This window comes from Typha latifolia, chromosome 10, assembly GCF_019914945.1.
Source record: "Typha latifolia isolate L0001 chromosome 10, TyphaL0001v2, whole genome shotgun sequence".
Taxonomy (NCBI): Eukaryota; Viridiplantae; Streptophyta; class Magnoliopsida; order Poales; family Typhaceae; genus Typha; species Typha latifolia.
Window position 1 is genome coordinate 1729331 of NC_133095.1, and position 21414 is coordinate 1750744.

The 21414-nt window shown below is 34.4% G+C and overlaps 2 protein-coding genes across 2 annotated transcripts; one reads left to right on the forward strand and one right to left on the reverse strand.

Moving 5' to 3' along the window:
* Window positions 1–3155: 3155 nt before the first annotated feature.
* On the reverse strand, window positions 3156–6378 carry LOC140796505 (small ribosomal subunit protein uS13z/uS13y/uS13x-like). The gene is made up of 4 exons (XM_073149551.1): window positions 6253–6378; window positions 5975–6135; window positions 5601–5789; window positions 3156–3455 (listed from the first exon to the last, which is right to left on the reverse strand). The coding sequence occupies exons 1-4, from the start codon at window positions 6253–6255 to the stop codon at window positions 3350–3352; spliced, it is 459 nt and encodes a 152-aa protein (XP_073005652.1). The 5' UTR covers window positions 6256–6378; the 3' UTR covers window positions 3156–3349.
* A 591-nt stretch (window positions 6379–6969) lies between these two features.
* LOC140796923 (5'-3' exoribonuclease 4) lies at window positions 6970–20799 on the forward strand. Its single transcript, XM_073150135.1, has 22 exons — window positions 6970–7304; window positions 8744–8846; window positions 8943–9019; window positions 9106–9297; window positions 9448–9567; window positions 9642–9704; window positions 9840–9992; window positions 10139–10303; window positions 10476–10553; window positions 10779–10865; window positions 14518–14592; window positions 15117–15209; window positions 15833–15903; window positions 16911–17039; window positions 17130–17206; window positions 17323–17363; window positions 17452–17526; window positions 17635–17789; window positions 17875–17979; window positions 18085–18160; window positions 19488–19570; window positions 19936–20799. Exons 1-22 carry the CDS (start codon window positions 7098–7100, stop codon window positions 20678–20680), a joined length of 2970 nt encoding a protein of 989 aa, XP_073006236.1. The 5' UTR covers window positions 6970–7097; the 3' UTR covers window positions 20681–20799.
* Window positions 20800–21414: the final 615 nt, after the last annotated feature.

Here is a 21414-nt window from a genome sequence, read left to right on the forward strand (position 1 = left end):
GCTTGTTTATGGGATATAAAGATAAATTAAATTAGTTATTCTGTGGGCCTCGAGATTAATCTCGTGTATAAAATTAATACACATAATTAGGAGTCCAAATCGGAGATTATATCCCCAAAAGATAGGATCTAAGATGATATATCTCAAGTGGAGGAATAATAAACTTATAATAATAAATTTAGATGTATATAAATAACAAACTACAAATTTTACTTTTAATCTTTTGATATTTTTTATTAGTATTTTATATTTATTTACATTATTGCTATTTTAAATTTATTTATATTATTTTTTGTTTTAATTCTGATTATTTTGAATTGAACGCGATTCATTTTGATAATTAATATAATATAATTTAATGATATATTTTAAGTTTGAGATAATTAATAATAATTTAAAATAGTAATTGACGTTAAGCTAAGCTAAATAAATAACTTATTCTCTCTTATTTAATCATAAACTAAACGCACCCTTAATATATAAGTATGTCTAACTAAGAATATATCATGTTGTTATAACCTTCTATTAATATCTCTCACCTGCTTGTATGTTACATGCTTTTATTACTACAAAAAATCCTATAGCATTTATAATGCCGGAATAGCGACATGAACTAAATAAATTTCTTGTCCAAGCTAAGAAACTTACCTGGCATAGCCTTGCAAACGATGATTGAGACGAGTTTCAACATTTGTGATCCATGACACACTTTTCCATTTGGTAGTAGTCCAGCTCAATAGTATTTGTCATCTTGTGGTATTATTAAAATATTTATATGATAGATAAATCTGATAGAATTTGAATATTAACTCACCAACTAGCTTGTAATATTTTGATAGATCTTGAAAAATAAATTGGTATAAATAAACGAAGAGTTTAGAAGAATTGGACTTGATAACTTTGATATGTTACCATTTGAACTCATTCTATTTGAAAAACTTAAGCTCGAACAGTTATTTTTATACCTTATTACACAATATACGTTTCAAACTTTTTCAAGGATAATATGATCTCGGCTTTAGTGCGTTATTCTTTGTGTTTGATTTGTAGAATATTTATTAAATATAAGAAATTGTTAAACTTAGTGCTGCAAAGGAATCTGAATAGTTTTCCAATACCAAGTGCCAATACACGGCACTCCCACCAAAGTAGGATATTGGAAAAGAGTTATTAAAGATTGTTTCCATTGCTACTGGTACATGCATCACTGGAAGACACATTAACTCTTGGAGTGACATTTTGGACACCCATGAAATAGACCAAAAGTTAACACCTTTGTGAAGTGTTACCTCCTTGGTGAATCTTTTCCAATATCGGTTACGTTTGGGAATCAAGAAAAGTGAGCAAGAATCTTATAAAGAAATTTAAAAGAAGTTGGCCTACTTGATTGTTGCCATTAGAATGATGTTGGTTTTTTTTTTTTAGAGAAATCTGAGAATTTAATAGTGTTCCAATTAAACCGATGTTATTAAGATTCGAATCCAAGATTACTTATAAGATATGCCTTTTTAACCAATTAACACTATCCTATTGGCTATTAAAAGAATGTCATTGATTAGTATCATATATGTAGCAATTACTTTGCCAATTGAACTTGATTGGCACACTTGAGAAAGTTGTTCATCTTCAAATGAGACGAATATATCCGTAAGAAAAACATCCAAAAGGAAAAGTTTTGTTCAAGAATATGATCTTGCTTTTCACACATTTGGTCAACTAAGAGTTTCAAAAAATTATAGCGATTCTCTTAGCTAATAAATAGTCTATCTAAAACTCTTAGGTAAGAGTTAATTGTCTCACACATCTTCGCGACAATAGCGAGAGGTATTTCAATTTTTTATTTTTGAAAATAACGATACATTATTTATTATCTGTTAAAATTTGACTCAGGATATTTTTTTTTTGAGGCAAAGAAAAATAAAATAAAATAGAGATTAACCATATAATTATCCTAGACAATTCAAATAAGCAGTATCCACATTTCACTATATTCTTTCTTACTTTTTTTGCTGACAAGCTGAAGATGACTGTTTAGAATTCATTCTATTCCTTGCTCTAGATACTCTACTTTAGCAGAGTGACATTCCTTTTCCTTCACCACCATGAAGCCAAATGGGCAAATTTGGATTCCAACAACCCCATTACTATGCTGCTTTTATTCCAAACATTAGTCTTTGATGGCTCCCTTCATTGCCCTCTCTTTACCTTAGTCATGGAAGAAGCATCACAACTCACTTATATATGCAAGTGACATCAAGAGATCTCTAGTCCTCATTTGGATAAAATGTTGTTTTCAGTGGCCCACCAAGGTCTTCATTTCTACATCATAATGCGAAATGATTAGGATGGGAGTAAGAATTGTTGTGTGCTGTGACTGGTCCTGTAAGCATCTGAAATGGTATTGGAATTGGCATTGTTGTAATCCAACTGACATTGTCAAGGTAGTGAGGATTAAAGTATAGCCCAAGGACTAGGATGGCCATTAATGGGTGTTAGTTTAATGGATGATGAGGATCTAATAAGTCATGGGAGATACTCCTTGCATTTGTCACCCATGAGCACTATCCATGCTAATAGATTCTCTCTGAATAGAGAATCAAGCCAAGTTCAAGATGGTAAAAGTGAAATCAATTTTTCTCTTTTAAAAAATTTAGTTGGAGAGCCTATAAAGAGTGTGGCCAACTCCAATGCAGTGCAGTTATTTGAGGTTGAATAGGGCTTGATCTAAGTCGGATTCGTACATAGTTTGGCTCCAATCAAAAGAGGTTAAATAAATATGATTAAACTAAACTATTAGGCTAAAACCTAAGACTGCAATTGTAAATTAAATTTCTATGCTTGAACATTGATTGGCACTTCTAAGGCAAAATTTATCGGATCCATGAACTAAATAATTGTTGTTAATTTTTTTAATTTATAATAATGAACCATAGTGTGCTATGTATTAAATATATGCACTATATTATAATTAAATATGTATTTGAAAATATATACACTTTGTTTTATATATATATATATATATATATAATTAAACTATAAAAGCCTCATAATTTTTCTCTGCTTTGGGACGAGAATCTAACACTTACCTAAATGATATCCAATTCAACAAAGAAGAGGATTACACGAATGACATCAATGACTCCCTGGTCCAATGCTGAGGTTGCAAACACCATTCTTTTTAGAGGTGTAACCAAACGAAAAGCACATAATAATATTAAGGTTCCATAGGCTATGAGAACTTTTACTTAAAAACAAATTATCTAGTAAAGTGATCCCTCTACTAGACCTCAAAATTTGAAGACAAAGAATCAATATAATGCTAGCATGAGGCAGATGCAGAAGGCTAAACTCATCGCTTCTTTGAGACACCAACAGTCTTTCCCCTCCTGCCAGTAGTCTTTGTGTGCTGACCGCGAACGCGAAGGCCCCAATAGTGTCGCAAACCGCGGTGATTCCTGCAGCAAAAAACAATGACAAATAGAAAGCAAGCTTGTAAGCAATCAGAGGATTTGATTATTAATTCAAAGCAAGTTTAAGTTGAAAAATTCAAAGAGTGCTGAGTGACCAAAAAAACAAAGAAAGAAATGCCAACGATGAACTCGAAGTGTGTCAAAGTTTATTATACTCTGCACATGCAATTAGTTTTGGGAGTGCAGAGTTCTCAACATACTGACATACTTCATGGTTAGAGAGAAGGTTATTACTTATTAGACATAAACACACGTTAGGGCATGGATCTCCTGTTCCACATAATAGTTCCTCATTATTATAAGCAAATGAACGAAATATTGAAATCTGTATGCCTGATGCAAAGAACGTGGATAACATTTTGATAAGTTCCTCATTATTAACAAAACTGTCTGCAGTAGTTAAAAAGTGGCTAACATCTTCTGAGTGCAAATATACAAATGTGTCGGAGATGTTACAACTCTAAAAGTTAAATCACAAGGACAGGTATAACATCGAAAAGATCTAGTATGATATCGCCGCTAAGAAATATCTGTACAAGAAGGCAAATACTTCAATACTGCCCTAAAACAATCCTCTAACGGCTATAATAGCTAGTTTCCATACTCAATACCGGTTCTAACACCACATTATGTTGAAAAAAAATATATAAATATTTCAAAAAGATTAGATTACATACACCTAACTCCTAAGTTACACATTATTTTCTTTCATTAAAATTTCTCTCTTTTAGGTATTAAATATGATAGATATAATTTATGCTTTGATTATTAAAGATATCACTTACTACTAGATATAGACTTCAATTATATTTGATTCTCTATCTTTATCTATTATCAAATTTTAGTTTAAATCAAACTTAAACTAAGGTGTAAGTAATTAAAAAACAATCAAGTAGATAGAATTTAATTAAACTTTTATCAAGTTAACTATAAAAAGAACATCAGCACCTTTATTCTGATATATATGCATAACTCTCAATTAAGGGTATATATGTCTTTTATCTGATAAATTACTAGGATTATATAATTGTCAAAAAATAACATGAAGGATATACACATAAATATAAAATTTAAAAAGATATATATGTAATTTGAGGGTTTATATAAAAAAAAAACTCGTTAAATAGTCGCTAATCGCCGACTTAGAAAGGTATATATATACAAATAAGAGATTTTTAGAAGGGTGTATAATCACATATCAACTTTAGAAGGATATATATGCAAATAAGATATTTTAGAAAAGTATACATGCAAATATTAAATTTAGAAAGGTATATATGCAAATAAAGATATTTTCGAAGGGTACACATGAAAATATTAACTATATAAGGACATATAAGGACATATGTAAGATATTTTAGAAGGATATACATGCAAAAATAAGTATCCAATTTAACATGTGATAACTTATTTCTATATTATAATTTCTAGGTCCGCACTATTTAACGAGTTCTTTTGCATATAGATCCTCATTTTTTTTATTTACATATATATCCTTTTATATGTATACTCTACATGTTATTTTTTGAAAATTATATTATCTTATTAATTTATTAGGTAAAAGACATATATACCCTTAACTGAGAGTAACATATATATCAAAATAAGGATATCCATATCTTTTTATAATTAACTAAGTTTAATTAAATTCTATTTCATTAGTTTAAGATTGATTTAAATTAAAATTTGATAACAGACAAAGATAGAGAATCAAATTTAAATTGATTAAAATCTATCTCCTATAAATATTAAAAACCAAATTTAATTTGTCTGGTATTAAGTGATTTTTCCTATAATCAATGCCTAATTATATTAGTTACAATCATATCTAAGAGAGAAATCTTAATAGAAGAAAAAATTGTGTAACCTAAAGTTAGGCACACATAATCTATTCTTCTTGACTAATATATCCTTCTTCATTTATTATAGTTGTTAGATTAGGATTATAAATTTTAGAGAGGTATTAAAGTATTTGCCAAGATAGCTAGCTAAAACAAATAAACTTGTCTGCATAATCAGCAATAGATTTTGTTAGTCCTAATTGAAATGGATCTATGTGTATCTAGAGAACAAAGTTGTGGACCATATAAATAGAATCAAAAACCAATTTAAATGTTACGAATCACCAACCTAATTTTCTTCAGCCGCTCGAGATCGTCCCTCAGCTTCATGTCCAAAGCATTTGAAACAACTTGAGAGTACCTACCATCCTTGTAGTCCTTCTTCCTATTCAGGAACCAATCTGGGATCTTGAACTGGCGAGGATTAGCGACGATGGTCATGAGGTTCTCAAGCTCAGCAGCCGAAAGCTCACCAGCCCTACAGATAACAAGAAAACAAACTTGAAAAAACAGCATTTTTAACTCCAAAATTAAACACTAGAACTGTAGAACATAGAATTGCACACATTATAATCGATTAGTAGAATCAAATGGAGTAAGAAAAATCAATACTGGTACACATTATAATGGATTACAACAAGGGGAAAGGAACCAAATTTAGACCGTTTGTTCATGTCGACATCGGCCTTCTTGCAGACGATGTTGGCGAAGCGGCGGCCGATACCCTTGATGGAGGTGAGAGCAAACATAATCTTCTGCTTCCCATCCACGTTCGTGTTCAGCACACGAAGAATGTGCTGGAAATCCTCGTTCGCCATCAAAGACTAAAATAAAAAATCGACTCAATTAGGATGAAATCAAATCAAAAACCAGTGAGAAGAATAGAAGCTCGATTAATCGAGGAAATCGAGTTCAGGATTAGGAAGAGAAGAAGAAGTAACCATGGCGGCGGCTAGGATTTCTCCTCTCGAGTCCTGCTGCTTAAGCCCTAGCTACGGCGCGGAGAGAAGCGGAGAAGAAAACAGGCCCGCAATTATTTATCGGGCTTTTGTTGCAAATAACGCCTCACAGTGGACTTGTTGCGAAATTGTTCCTCTTTTCACATATTTGCATATCGCCCCTCACATTTTGGACTTATTACGCAATATTCCAAATCACTCCTAAAATTTTGGACTTATTGCGAAACCATTCCGCTTTTATATATTTAAAAATCGAGCCTTCAAATAATTAATTTGTTGCGTGTTTATGTGTCATTACCATCTAAAACTTTCAAAATATTATAATTATTATTATACTCTTTAAAATATAATGATATTTATCAAATCTATCTCTTTTAAATTTAAAAATATAAAATATTTATCAATAATTTTTGTTTGACATAAAAAGATATATTTTTCATTGTATAATAATATTGGGTAAAATATTTGAATAGATGCAATTATAAAATAGTCTTATTTTAACCTAAATTTTGTTTTAGTTATGATTAGTTAGATATAATCAACTGAATGGTTTTTAAAAAAGAGTATAATGATTTCAGTGATAATTATAATATTTTCAAGATATTTTTTGGTAATTATGTAAAAAATCCTAATTCGTTTTAATGCTGAACAGGGTCTACTAATTAAGTACACCAGAAGCTCCACACACGGACCGCCGAGTGGTTGGCGTGGTATACGAGCTCACTTCCGAGTCGTGACTCGTTTCTTCCCTTTGTTGGAACTTTTTCCGCTCACTCTCCCTCTTTCTAGATCAACAACCGAGAGAGAGAGAGGAGAGAAGAGGAGCCATGGGAGTTCCAGCCTTCTACCGTTGGCTCGCGGATCGATATCCTCTGTCGATCTCGGACGTGATAGAGGAGGAGCCCATCGAGATCGAGACCGGCGTCGTCGTCCCCGTCGATCTCCGCCGGCCGAATCCTAACGGCTTCGAGTTCGACAATCTCTACCTCGACATGAATGGAATCATCCATCCCTGCTTCCATCCTGAAGGAAGGGTGAGCTCCTTGCCGAATCGCGATCCTTTTTTGTTTTCTTTTTCCTGCCGTCAGTTTTGTTCATTTTCTTGTTATAAAGTATCGGTAGTACTTGTAGTAGTGGGATGTATGAGACTGAGAGTCGATCTAATAGAAGGAATTGGTATGTTGAATACTGTGTTTTTTTTAGTTGTGATTTTTAGGTTAATTTCCTTTTTTTTCTTTGGTTCATTTATTTAAGATTTGGTTATCTTTATCTAATTTTGTGTTTCGTTCTCTAGTATTTTAAACTCATTGTCTCCTCTTGTTCTTGTGGCACGAATTGTCAAATGTTACAAATTACGTGTACGATTGAGTTCTTTCGTACAAAAGGCCACTCAGTCAAAGTTGAAAGAATATGTTAATTATTTGCCTGAGAGTTGTATTACGTACAATTTCCATTGGTTATCCCATAAGATTTCAAATTCTCAAAACTAATGCTTCACTCGACATCCCAAGCGAACCCTAGATTACCCATATGCTGTCCAGATTTGTGTTTTTGTATATTAACGCTTTCTAGAAGGCAATTTATGTATGCAGGTAGACGAGCATGCAAAGTGCAGTTTGGAGAATGCACTTATAACTTGCATATTCAAGAAGTTAGAAAAAAGAATAGCAGTAAGGTAGTAAGTAGTAATTATTAGGGTAAAAATGAAACGTTGAGCTTTTTGGCATTAATTGTGATTTTTGATTCTATTGATTTTGATAAAAATGACAAAACTTATTACCGTTCGATTACAAATATTTGTAATCTTCCAAGTAAGAAGGAACTCAATCTTTTGAACATGTGATGATCCTCTCTTTTGTGTCCTACCCTTTTTTTTCTCAAAATAATTCCAAGAACAAATCTCTTTGTATTGAATATGTATTGCCCTCTCTTTTCACCATCTAAATTGCTAAACTACTTTTTGCCAAATCTCATGTAACCTACGCGGAGAGCTTTTTTTGTCCTATTGGACAGCTGGTTATACTCTTTCTATGTGACTGAACTACATATTTATGTGGACTAAGTCTTTGTTTTGAATATGCTGCCACATAGGTGCACCTAGGACCAATATCTGTGGAACTGATTGTCTAGAATAGTAGAATATTAACATGCAATAATATAAGATGAGAAAAATAGTTGATAACACATTGTCATTCTTCACTTACACCTTAAATCGTTAACTTGTGACATATGTAACTTTTTTTGCAAATTTAGCTAGTGGACAAGATGGAGAAATGACATATAGCCTTGGATTGTTTGAGCATAGGGCGTTAGAACTTTCTATATGGAGTTCTTCTGCAATGACAGAGTTAATTCAAAAGATATCAGTTATCGAATACTAAACGTTGAACTTCCATTGTAAAGAGTCCTTCTACAGCAGCATGTATTACTTTACATGGATGCACATTGAGAAATGAATATTTTCCTTATGCAGCCTTCTCCTGCCACTTATGATGATGTTTTCAAGTCAATTTTTAACTACATTGATCATCTCTTTGGACTGGTTCGCCCAAGAAAACTGTTATACATGGCAATTGGTGAGTTGCTTGTCTTCTAAAGGCCTGTTGTTCCAGTTAAAATTTTCTTTCTTAGTTTGACCTGGTCATTTCACATCACTATTTTGAATTTCGCAGATGGTGTTGCTCCTAGGGCTAAGATGAATCAACAGCGTTCTCGACGTTTTAGAGCTGCTAAAGATGCAGCAGAGGCGGTAATATATGGTTGTATTTATACGAGAGTCATCTAACTCTCTTTAATATTTGGATCCTCACTTCCTCAATTAATGTGGTTCCTCAGGAAGCTGAAAAGGACAGATTGAGAAAGGAATTCGAAGCTGAGGGAAGGATTTTGTCTACTATGGAGAAGCCTGAGACAACCGATTCAAATGTCATAACACCAGGGACCCGATTCATGTCCACACTCTCAGTAGCACTTCAATATTACATACACTTGAGATTGAATAAGACTCCTGGATGGCATTCTGTTAAGGTGTTGATCTAGATGATGCCCGACTTATAATTCTCTCAGTTTACAGCGATGGGATCATTGCTGGTTTTATTTCGTCAATCACTTTGATTTTCAGGATACTTCTCTTTGTAAATATATTCACGGAGCTCTGCATTGGGTGATTATTTGAAGGTAATACTGTCTGATGCGAATGTTCCTGGCGAGGGTGAACATAAAATAATGTCATACATCCGCCTGCAACGCAATCTTCCTGGTTTTGACCCAAATACACGCCATTGTCTGTACGGCTTGGTGAGTCTTATTGTTAATTTCCATTATATGTTTCCAAGTAATGTATTTTACACATAGAAGGCATTGATGTGCAGGATGCTGATCTGATAATGCTTTCTTTGGCTACCCATGAGATCCACTTCTCCATTTTAAGAGAGGTTTGAAAACCTTCTCCTAATTTCCTCAATTATACACATCTATGCACATACATGCATCTATATGGACATCTGACATGCAGTAATACAGTATTTTTAAGTAGAACTTTGACTACAAACTTGCAACTGACTTTACAGGTTATCTCCATGCCAGGGCATCAAGACAAATGCTTTTTGTGTGGTCAAATCGGCCATTTTGCTGCTGACTGTAGAGATAAATCTGGGAAACAATCCTCTGATGTGGGTGAGAAGGCTGTGGATGACACTCCGATTTACAAAAAGAAATATCAGGTGCTGGACAAACTGATAATATTACTTTATATTTTCCTGTTTTTTTTAAATGTTCCAATAGTGAAGAAGTCTGCAATTTTGTTCCATAGTTTCTTGTATGTATTATAATTGTCCCGTGTATTAATATTTTGTTTTCTGGTTGGCAGTTTATTAACATATGGGTATTGCGAGAGTACTTGGAGAATGATTTGCAAATTGACAATCCTCCGTTCAAGATAAACATCGAGCGTCTTCTGGATGATTTTGTATTTTTATGCTTCTTTGTTGGAAATGACTTTCTTCCTCACATGCCAACTTTGGAAATTCGTGAGGTTGCTAGTTATTCAGTTTTAATTGCCTTGTTAGACAAGTCTTTTTCTTTGTTGCAGCATGCATTTCTTCTTAATTGTCTTATATTTGGAAGTCTGACATGCAAGCATCAATTTATCATCAGCATGGAACATTATTAAGATTATATGTACTTAGAAACTTTTTGTATTGTAGGGTGCAATAAATCTACTGATGTTCGTTTATAGAAGGGAGTTTGTGTCGATGGGTGGTTACATCACTGATGCGGGTGAGGTAATATTTCTCCATTTCATACAATGTATTTTGTCAAAAGATAGGAGGCATTATTATTGCAGCACTGATGCATCTTTTCTGTCAAGCCATTTGATCAGTGAACCTACTAGTGTTCCTGTTATATCTTTGTTCTTTCTGTATATAGTTGTTAACATGCTGCCCTAAATAACATAAAGGAACCCATCCTTAATTATACTCTAATTGTATGACGTTTCATCTTTTTAGGTTTCATTAGATAGGGTAGAGCATTTAATCCAGTCAGTTGCTGTGTATGAAGAACAAATTTTCCAGAAGCGTGCTCGTATTCAGCAGGTAATTAGCTATTTCTGTGCTGTTGGCTGTTTTCTTCTCCTTAATTGGTTAATACTTGCTTTACAGTCCTGTGATGGATGTGATTATGTGGATGTCATAGTTTTTTAAAATTAAATTGATATCTTTCATTCTGTAATTGGATATTCTTCTAGCTTCTGTTTGCTGTTTAGCCTTGTTGCAAATATTTAGCATATGTCAGATTGTGACAATGACACACCATTAAATAGTAATTCAATAATTGAAATTACAATATCTGCTTATAGGCATTCAAGAGGCAAAGTTTTGCCAAGAGAAACATAGAGAAAATTGTGAGGTAACTTTAACATCTTTGGGGAATGATGACATGATTTTATGCGTCATCAAATTTTGAAAATTATATTGCATATGAAATAATTGGAGTTTTTCTTTCCCAGTTAAAGCCCCCTCAAAAATGTGGTTGCACATTTTTTTCCCATTCATTCTCCTTTTATTTTTCTTCTCATTTCAGTTCTGTCATTTTCCCTTTTGAACATCTTTCTCTTCTTTAGCATTTATGCTTGACCAATTCCTGATTGAGTGGTGGCTGGTGGGAAGTGCTAGACGACTGAGCTTATGATGAGCTTTCCTATGGAGGCTGTCAGTTCATCAGTTAAAAGTGAAGGCTTTACCTGTGATTCTTATTTAGTTATACAGGATGATTGACAACAGTTAAATGTATTATGATCTTCCAATGCTATCCATTAATGAAGTTGGTAGTCCTCTTCCTACCAGATTCCTCTACTCTACTTCCTCTGTTCCCTCCTCGTCTGTACTCCCACCTCTCATGTACTGCTGATCACCTCATATCAATGCCCTTTCGGTCTTTATGTTTTCCTGTTCTTTCCCCGATACCCTTCTTCTTACTATGCTGACCCAAATATGGTACAACACAGGGAAATCAAACTTGCCGTTTGGCCATATGATCCCCTAGTTCAGTGTCACCAACACTGCAACCTAGTTCTTTCTTCAGATAACCAAGCACATGTTCAATGTTCTATAATTCATTTCTGGTTGTAAATCGACAGGATAGCCTGTACTACTCTTTAATGTCAGGCCTAACCTAAGGTTGCTTGGCTGGAGCCAACCATTCTCATTCTAGAAAGAATGTTTCATTAATTTGCAAGGTCGTCCCCTCTGGTTGTTGCTTTAATTCACTGAGACTACCTCTTCAGTGACAGTTCTAATGCAAGCTTCCCTAGGCTCTGTGGTAGCTGGAGCCTTGTATGCCAAGAAATCCTTTTTTCTAAATTGAAATAGGGGAACATAATTGTTAAAAGATCCAAATCCTTCTCTATAGATTTTTTGAAATGATATGATAACCGGATGTCTAAATTATTGTAGGTCCTTGTAGCCAAGGATGGCCTTGCCAGTAGAGTCGTGCCGATTCGTGCCGGTCTGGCACGGCCACGTGCCGTCCGGCATATCCTCATGTCGATTATGTCCTAATGTAGAGACATTTTTTTAAATTTTTCTATTTTCATCAATCTTTATCAAATCAACTTTACTTATTTTCTTAACAAACATTATATGACATGTGAAATCTTTTTTTTTTAACTTTTTTTTATTTTCATCAATTAACTTTTGTCATTTGTCATTTTTGAAATGACAACTTATTTGTCATTTTTTAAAATTGGAATGACAACTCATTTGTCAGACCTAGACAACTACAAAACTAAATTTATCAGAGACAGAAAAAAAAGGGACCATCTCAAGCTCAATATTATTACAGTCAGATGAGGGAAGGACTTGAGTCTATAGGTAGCAGGACATCAAGAGAGGTGCACCCACAGAATGATATGAGTTCATCATCATTACCATCATATCAATCACTCATCAGAGCCGCAACACCTTTATTATACTCCATATCCACAATCTGCATATGCTTATGGTGTGCTTGTGCCGGTGCCGATCATTCCCATGCATATTCAATATTCATATCATATCATCGAAGAATTATAAAATTCTTATTTGTATAAAGACTATGTGAGATGTTATAACGAGCAATATTATCAGCGGATGAGTTTTAAAGAATATCGACAGTATTTAACGCAACATTCCAGTTTTATTCTTGTGCCAGCAAATGAAGTCTTTGATCCTCCTCGTCATTCTACGTTCAACTAGATATTATTTTTAATTATTGAACTATTATCAATTATATATTGAATGATCAATTATGTATTGAATGTTATTATGTGTTCAATTATATTATAAAGTATTCAATCATATTATGGAGTGTTTAATCATTAATATTAATTTTAATGAATGTATTCAATCATATTATGGAGTGTTTAATCATTAATTTTAATTTTAATGAATGTATTCAATCATATTATGTGTTGAATAATATTTATATTCAACTGTTGTTTTATCTTTAACAAAATAGGTTATTTACAAAAATAATCTAAAGATAAAATATTGTAATTTAGATTTTAAATTTTAATACATATATTTAGACAAAAAAAATTAAAGATTGACATATCAAAGACAAAAAAAAATCTAAATATCCTAAAAAATTTATTAAAAATATTATAAATGTGTGCCACTGGCACGGGGGGCATGCCACTGGCACGATGGGGTGTGCCACTGGTACGCCGGGGCGTGCCGAGGCATGCCGCTCGGCACACCCCGTGCCGATCGGCATGGCCATCACTGCTTGTAGCTTTTTCAATCTTCACCACGAGAGGAAAGTATAGTGATTAAAAGCTTTAGTTTGTGGGCTTATCACAAATAAGTTGGATATACTGATCATTTGCACTTTGAATTGATTTATCTTCATAGCCATGGAATTTTTGAAACCAAGATATCTTTTTGTTAGCATCTTGCTTGATTTTAATTTCTCTACCTTTTTGTGAACAACATTACAACAAATAACTGATTTGTATGTTTGTCCAAATTCAATAGGACGGAATTATAAATGAGGATGATGAAGTTTAGATACACATCTGTTCCCGTTTAGTGATGTTCTGAGGAAAGAAGATATTTTTCTCTCATAAAAGGAAAATTTAGATCCTTATTTGGATGTTTTCGCTGCAATTAAGATGCAACCCCCACCTTTGCCAGACAGACACAAAGAAAAGTGAAGATGGATTTTTCAAAATAATAATAATAATAATAAATTAAAAATAAAAAAAAAAAAAACAAAAAAAAAAAAAAAAAAACAAAGGGAAGATGGAAATAGATGGTCTTTGCTCTGCTTAGTCCGAAAGTAGGCAGCATGTTTGATACGTAAACCAGGGGCAAAAGTGTTGATCGTGCTGTTTGTGTTGTACTAAGCTCTATATAGTGATATTGAAGAGAGATGAAACCATTCATTATGAATGCCATAATTGTGGCTTCATTCAGGACAAAATTGCTGACAGACTTGTTTTGCAGATATTCGTGGTTAGTGGTTACCTATCATTTATTTTTTGAGTTTCTTCCTGCATTTACATAATAAAATGTATGGTTATTGGCACAGGTATATATTGAACATTTTGAACTTACTCCAAGTGTTTATGCATTATTTATCCTTTGATTAATTCAGCTAAATGCTGATAAGCTAACTACGACTTTTGTTCAATTGATTATATCACTTTCCAGAAAATTTTCTCTTTGTACCTTTGAGTAGTTAATGTTCATTAATAATGCATCGCAGGCAATGGACAATAATGAAGAGATGAAGCTTAAAATGCAGAAAGAAATTTCTGATGATCAGCAGCATATAGACAAGGTTTGCTCTTTCTTTTTATAGTGAAGTGTATGTGCATTATAACTGCAATCAATACGGAGAAGGTGGTCCTTGGTGAAAATTGAGTCATACCAGCTTGTTCTTTCATGTACAGCATATATGTTGCCTAGCATTCTTTATCTACATTTTCTTTATAGTTATCCCAGTTGGGAAATTATATGAAAACATTGTCCCAGCTCTAATCAATCCCTTTTCTAACATACAAGCTAGGAGAGGACTTGGGAGGAACATTCAGCAACATGTGATATACGTAAATCTCAAAATTAGTAGAAAGAAGAAAATGATTTACAGGGGCAGTAAAAACCTTTTTTAGTGACCTGAAAACTTAATTCCTTGGCTATTTGTATTACAATTGCTTCTGAATTATATCCAAGAATTTGTCAGCTCATTATGGAGTTGAAACCTTCTGCAATCTTTGTACATACATGTTCATGCCAATACATAAAGTGTACTAGTGGAATCATGTCAATTCAATATGGATTTTGATTATGCTGGCTGCTTGTCAGGTAAAATTAGGCGAACCAGGATATAAGGGGAGATATTATGTTGAAAAGTTTAAAGAAGAGTCAAAGCCGCTTGATGAAGTTCGGAGAGATGTTGTGAGTTATCAGTTCTTTTTAGCCAAGGAAATGTGTTTTTCCATGATAATATTGCCTTTTCTTGTGACTAATAATTAGTCATCTTCTCTTGTGTTATTGTGCTTATAACATAAAGCTATTTCCACTTCACACATCAAAAGTCCTATACTATTTTTTCCCTGCTTCTCTCATGAACTTGAACATCTTGACTAGCTATATGAGCAGGAAATAGGTTGAGCCAGACATGTTAATGCTAGTTTGGACTTGTACACGTGATCCTGCTTTTGGCTGGTCAAATTATGAAATTAGAATATTGGGAAGTCAATATGTTCTATAAGTGCTTCATATTTTTCCTGCTGTCCATGTGCTGGACTGCTACTGTCCCTTAAAGCGGCAGTTACCAGAAAGATATACAAGGATCATTTTGAGTTCTTTATTGCTGGCCTATGCAGTAGTTTTCTTTCTTTTGCATAAAAAGATGAGCTTTTGAAATGATTAAGTACACCATACCTTCTTAGGAAAAATTTAATACAGTAAAGGTATTTCCTTTAAGAAGTACTTTGACTATTTTCATCTTGAAATAAATGGAATTTTGAGTAAACATGGAGCTTTGTATATTGTTTTATTTTTTGTCTACTTTTCAGGTCCAGAAATATGTGGAAGGTCTCTGCTGGGTCATGAGCTATTACTATCAAGGTGTTTGCTCATGGCAATGGTACGCACTTTCATTTCTAAATATCTAGTTCAAGCTTAGCTATTAGGTTCAGGACAAATCATCACTTGTTTCAACATTTGCAGGCAGATATTGTCATTTTATGATATAGTGACAAAATTTAATATTTATATATGACAATCATCTTGTTTTCCTAGAGAATATTTATACTTGAATGCTCACACAATGTTTTTAATATAATTTTAGGTAGTGAGCGATTGAGTGGTGGCCAGGGGTCACCTAGTATCTAGGTGCAATGCGGACACCTAGAATAAAGTGGCTCTATCGCACAAAAATTGCAAAATCTCAAAATATTAATATATATCTTCTTGATTTCCCATAGAGAGACCCACATGAGAACTTGTTGCTTGTGCAGGCGAGGGCTGTTGTTTTCAAAGGGAGTAGTAGCAATAACGTTTTGCTGCTGTTCTTACTTAGTTGTGATTCTTTACTAGGGCAATAACGCTCACTTAGTAGGAATTTAAGAACCATTATAACTTGAATTGTCGGTAGATTTGGTTACCCAAGAATAGTCCTTTGTACAAAATATCTATACTAGTTCCGCTAACGGGCTCAAAACTACCTGATTGCCTGGCGCCTAGCACTTGATTGTCTGAGAAGGTAGGTGCTTAGGCTCAAACTGTCTTAAAAGCCCATCTAACATATAGATGGGGCATTAGGCCTTAGTGTCTGCCCTACTTAAGTCAGCTGTTTTGACCATCTTCTAAGACCTTGAGCTCATAGTTCAGGAAGTACAAATTAAAAGCTTTATAGTATTATGTGAAAAGGGTGTTTTAGTGCACCAGGCTCCTTGCCTAAACAGTGTCTGAAGAGGAAAGATGTACGCATTCTCACTCTCATATCTAAGGAGGCTTTCCAAGACGTCGGCCAGTGACCTTTTGGGTGAAGGGAGAAGCCTTAGCGTCACACTAAATGACCACCTCTTTTTAGATTTTCATCAATTAGAATTTTAGCTTGACCTGCTACGAATTTGTGCTTTTTCTCCTCAGGTTCTACCCATATCATTATGCTCCTTTTGCCTCTGATCTGAAAGGCTTGGCAGAATTGGAAATCACATTTTTCTTAGGTCAACCATTCAAGCCATTTGATCAACTAATGGGAACACTACCAGCTGCCAGGTTGGCTATTTTATGTAACATTGTCCAAAATGTGAGCAGGAAAGTTACTAAATGTGTTTATGATCTAATCATCTACTATTCCCTCCATAGCTCTGATGCACTTCCGAAGCATTACAGGGCATTAATGTCTGATCCAAATTCGCCATTAAGCTCCTTCTACCCTAAAGGTAATAATTGATAAATTGGAATAATTTTCTGATGAGAGTTCACTTACTTCATATTTTAGAACCATATCATATGTCATCTATTTGTGGCCCTAAAAGACTTCTTGTTTTGTATTCAGATTTCGAGATAGACATGAATGGAAAACGTTTTGCATGGCAGGTGAGTCATGCATGTGGCTCAACTAATTTACTTCTATTGCATTGATTTATGGCGGAGAATTTATGCATGCTAATGTTCTGGACCTTAGGGCATTGCAAAACTACCATTCATTGATGAAAGACAACTGATTGCACAAACAAGGAAACTTGAAGACACATTAACGGTACAGAGAATTTACTGTACTTTTCTAGTGACCCTCCATTTCATACACATTAATGGTATAGACAATTGATTGTGGTTTTGAATGCTTGTACATCGGGAGCTGCTACAGGAAGAAGAGAAGTCTCGAAACAAAATAAAGTATGAGACAGTTTATATGCATGAAATTCATTCTTTGGCTGCTCAAGTGGGCTTACTTTATCAACTGTGCTCTCAGTTACCAATTAATGAGCCATCATATTTTATTCCAATTGATACACGTGCTAGGTTAGTATGAACGATTAGTGTTTTCTGTTTCTTGTGTACTTTTTCTCTATAAATTATCAAAATTATTATTTCTTTTAATTTTCAGTGGTGGAATGAATGGATTCCTTTGTTTGTGTGAGAGTAACCAGTACAGCATAACAGTAAATTCTCCAGTTAAAGGATTGAATAGTGTTGTGAATAACCGAGTTTTGTAAGTTTTTTACCTGTTTCTTTTGCTTTTTTACTCTTTTCAGTGTGCATTTGTATGTTACTAATGCTTTAGTTGCTATATTTTAATTTTGATTCTATTCCTCAGGAATGCCACTTATCTTAATCCTCCATCCCACAAACACATTCCAGAGCCTCCTGAAGGGGTCATCATTCCTGGAAAGGTTCTTTCAACCTTCATAACTTAACTGTGCTTCATACTAGTAAAAATCTTAAGCGCATATGATCACCTTTTTGTGTATATATAATAGTGCACATGCATTCAATTTGTCCATAACTGAAAATAATGCCTCCTGAGTGTTTTTTTTTTGTCTGAGGTATTTCTTCTGGCTAATTGGCATAATGCCTAGATTTGATTCAAACCTTTTTTGTGATGAGTATCTTGCTAATTATCTTCCAAAGAGGATTGTTTCCTGATATTTCTGTGCATTAAATTATTGATCTATTTAACTCCTGCACTATGCTGCCAACCTGTGAATATATGCAATAGTGTCATGCATAATTTAGGCACTACTTGTCTACTTGGAATGGGCATCTGACAAGCCTTCTTAATTCACTGGCAACATGCAAACAATTTGTTGCGACAAATATTGAGGCACTTTATACTAGTGGAACATGAATGAGCTCACCATACTCAAGCTCGTTGTACATTTAAGATAACTAGTTGACTTGCCTTTAAGCACATCAAGCTAGGATGCTCAAGTTTAGCTATTTTCTTGGAGCTAGGACTTGGCTTGTTTGCTCAACCACCTGTAGCAGCTGGCCCATATACCACCCCCCTATTGGGACTTGACCCAGTGGCCCATGCCATCAAGGGCTTATGTAGAGGAAGACAGACAGGATGTCGGCAGCATGATGGCGGTGATTATGAAGGTTGCATGATGGTTGCGAGAGAGACTGCTAGCATTTCCTTGTAAGGGCGATTTAAGATCCTGGAGTCAGTAGTTAAGGTTGAATATGTGAGCCTCTAGTCTAGCAAATTGAACTTTAATATACTTATTTTGTAGGTTTAAGATGATCTTTAATTTTCTTGCATTAAAATATGATTGAGGAATTAAGTATTTAATTACTCCCGTAATTTTATGTCTTACCAATTCGTTAGATATGAGTAAAGCTTTTTTTCATTGTAGTATTATCATATTATTACTCCCAAAACATTAAGTCATATGTGTTGGCATGTAAACTGTTCTACTTCATTATTTTGAACATTGGAAGAATGCCGAGTGCCGCTATTATTGTCATCTAACACAATCTAGAGTCACCTCATCAAATTCTTGAGCACATCAATAGTATTTCCATTTAGCTCTTTTTTCATTCCTGTTGACCAGTAAAAGATAGTGTACTCAACAAAAAAGAGCCTACCATTGGTTAACAGATAATATGGCCTTTTTGTGCATTTTACAGTCAAATCTCAGAGCAATTTCTTTTGTTCTTCTCTTTTGAAAGTAATGCAATTATCTATCAAGTCAATCTAGTGTATTCTGTTTTCAGGTTTTGAAGCCTCAAGATTTTAAGCCCTTCCCAGTTTTGTGGCATGAAGACAATAGCAGCCGTCGCCAGAAAATGAGAGAGAGGTATAGCATAGCTTGATCTTTGTTCTTTTGGTTGCAGGCTCTTGGCCAAACTTCTTTTGGTAATTCTACCAAAGGTGTTTATGCATTATCTATGTAGCTCAGCTATTTAATTATTCTCCTGTAGTATGTGTATGTGGATGAGTGGGAGCTGTCTAGCCACTTTAAGATATCTCAATCCCAGAAGTGAGGAGTGTTGAAATATAAAAGATAAAAGCCTATTGATCCCTAACAAGAACATATGATTTTGCACACTCCAGTAACCTCTAGCAAAATAAATAATTGCAGAATCAATAGAGCTTGTTTGGAATCTTCCTATCTGACTATTTATTATTACTATTTTGCAATTTACTGTACTTCAACTACAGACCACAGGTTTCTGGAGCTCTCTCAGGTTACCTTCTAGGAGAAGCAGCACATCGGCTTGTGAAAAACTCTCTGCAAATCAAGTCCACCAACACTGCAGTATTGCTTGATATGCCATTCAGGAATGTCCCACATTCTGCCAGCAGCAGAGAAAGGGGTGGACCATGGGGATATGGAAGAGGTTTTGTTGAAGCAAATTCTACACATAGTACTGGAAGTTTCCCACATCCTCGTTCAACTCACTTCTTTCCTGACGTTCAAGTCAACAGACCGAATATCAGGATACTGGAACGGTCAAACTACCAAGACAGAGATATTAACATCAAAGCAGGAATGTCGAAATTGACAATTGAAGAGGGACCAAGTTCCCAACAATATCAAGGAATGCCAAATGCTGGATACCAGCCAAATCAGCAATTCATCCAGAATACCGGGTTTCCACCACAGCGATCTAACCAGAGCGCTGGGTTTCCACCAAAGCAACCAATTGAGAATGCTGGGATTCCACCACCTTTTCCACCTATGAGCTGGATTGACAAGCCAATGAGTGGAGGTTATGTTGGTGGGTTTAACCAACAAGAGCCTATGAACCTTACTGACAGGGAACCTGCGAGGTTTAATATGGGTGGGTTTGACAGGCAAGATAACTCTAGAGGTTTGTATGATAAGAGGCAGCAGGTTAGCAAGGTATACCGAATTAAATCACAAACTTCCAATGACTTATCAGATTCAAGTAACCCTGCTTAAAGCTTCTTTAGTCGATTCTAAACTTTTTCTTCCATGATAAAGGATGCTGGTCTTGTTCAACAATATATACAGCAATGAATATCAGAAAATATTTATGGTGGAATGCCTATTCCTTCTTATTTTTATTTTGCTCGTACTTCTCCAGTAAGCCTAATAATTTGAATGACTTCAAGAGATAATTCGTTTAGTGTGACCTAGTCTAGAGACATCTTGATAAACTTATACAAGAGAGTTTGGTGGTTGACTAATATCTGTGAAGGAATCTTGGCAACCTTTTGTGTTGGCCATTACTTGCTCAGCATAACTTAGCTGGCAGGATTCTCCTTCTGTCCTGCAGCCCCAAGTGAATACTCGACTGCCTTGAGATGTTTTTTTGTTGGTTTTCTGGTTACGTTTTCAATTGATTTTATTGGAGGTTTGCCAACGCTGCAGTGACGTGCATTTTTTTTTTAATTCGTCCTTAGTATCTAGAAAAAGCTCGGTTGATGGATCGGGGATAAGAGATTGATCAATAATATATTACTAAGATGTAACAGCCGTTACTTTCCATTTTCATTTGAGCTTTCCTTTTTCCTAATTAAATGAACCATAATCTCTTTCTTCTTCTTTCTTATTTCAGATTAAGTCAAACAGAGCTGTCTCACCAGACTCAAGTTTGACTCTAATTAGCTCGTTCTAACTTCTAAGTTAAATATATTCTGTTGTGTTCATTAACTATCTAAGTATTAGAGAAC

Bases quoted from the DNA above. Each gene is read 5' to 3' on its own strand.
- LOC140796505 (XM_073149551.1), bottom strand. The intron at 5,790-5,974 runs GTCTAAATTTGG...TGTTATCTGTAG, and splicing joins GATGTCGACATGAACAAACG to GGCTGGTGAGCTTTCGGCTG. The intron at 3,456-5,600 runs GTTGGTGATTCG...TTTTTGCTGCAG, and splicing joins GAGCGGCTGAAGAAAATTAG to GAATCACCGCGGTTTGCGAC.
- LOC140796923 (XM_073150135.1), top strand. From the start codon at position 7,098: ATGGGAGTTCCAGCCTTCTACCGTTGGCTCGCGGATCGATATCCTCTG. The intron at 17,040-17,129 runs GTTGGCTATTTT...TTCCCTCCATAG, and splicing joins GGAACACTACCAGCTGCCAG to CTCTGATGCACTTCCGAAGC. The intron at 17,364-17,451 runs GTGAGTCATGCA...TCTGGACCTTAG, and splicing joins GAAAACGTTTTGCATGGCAG to GGCATTGCAAAACTACCATT.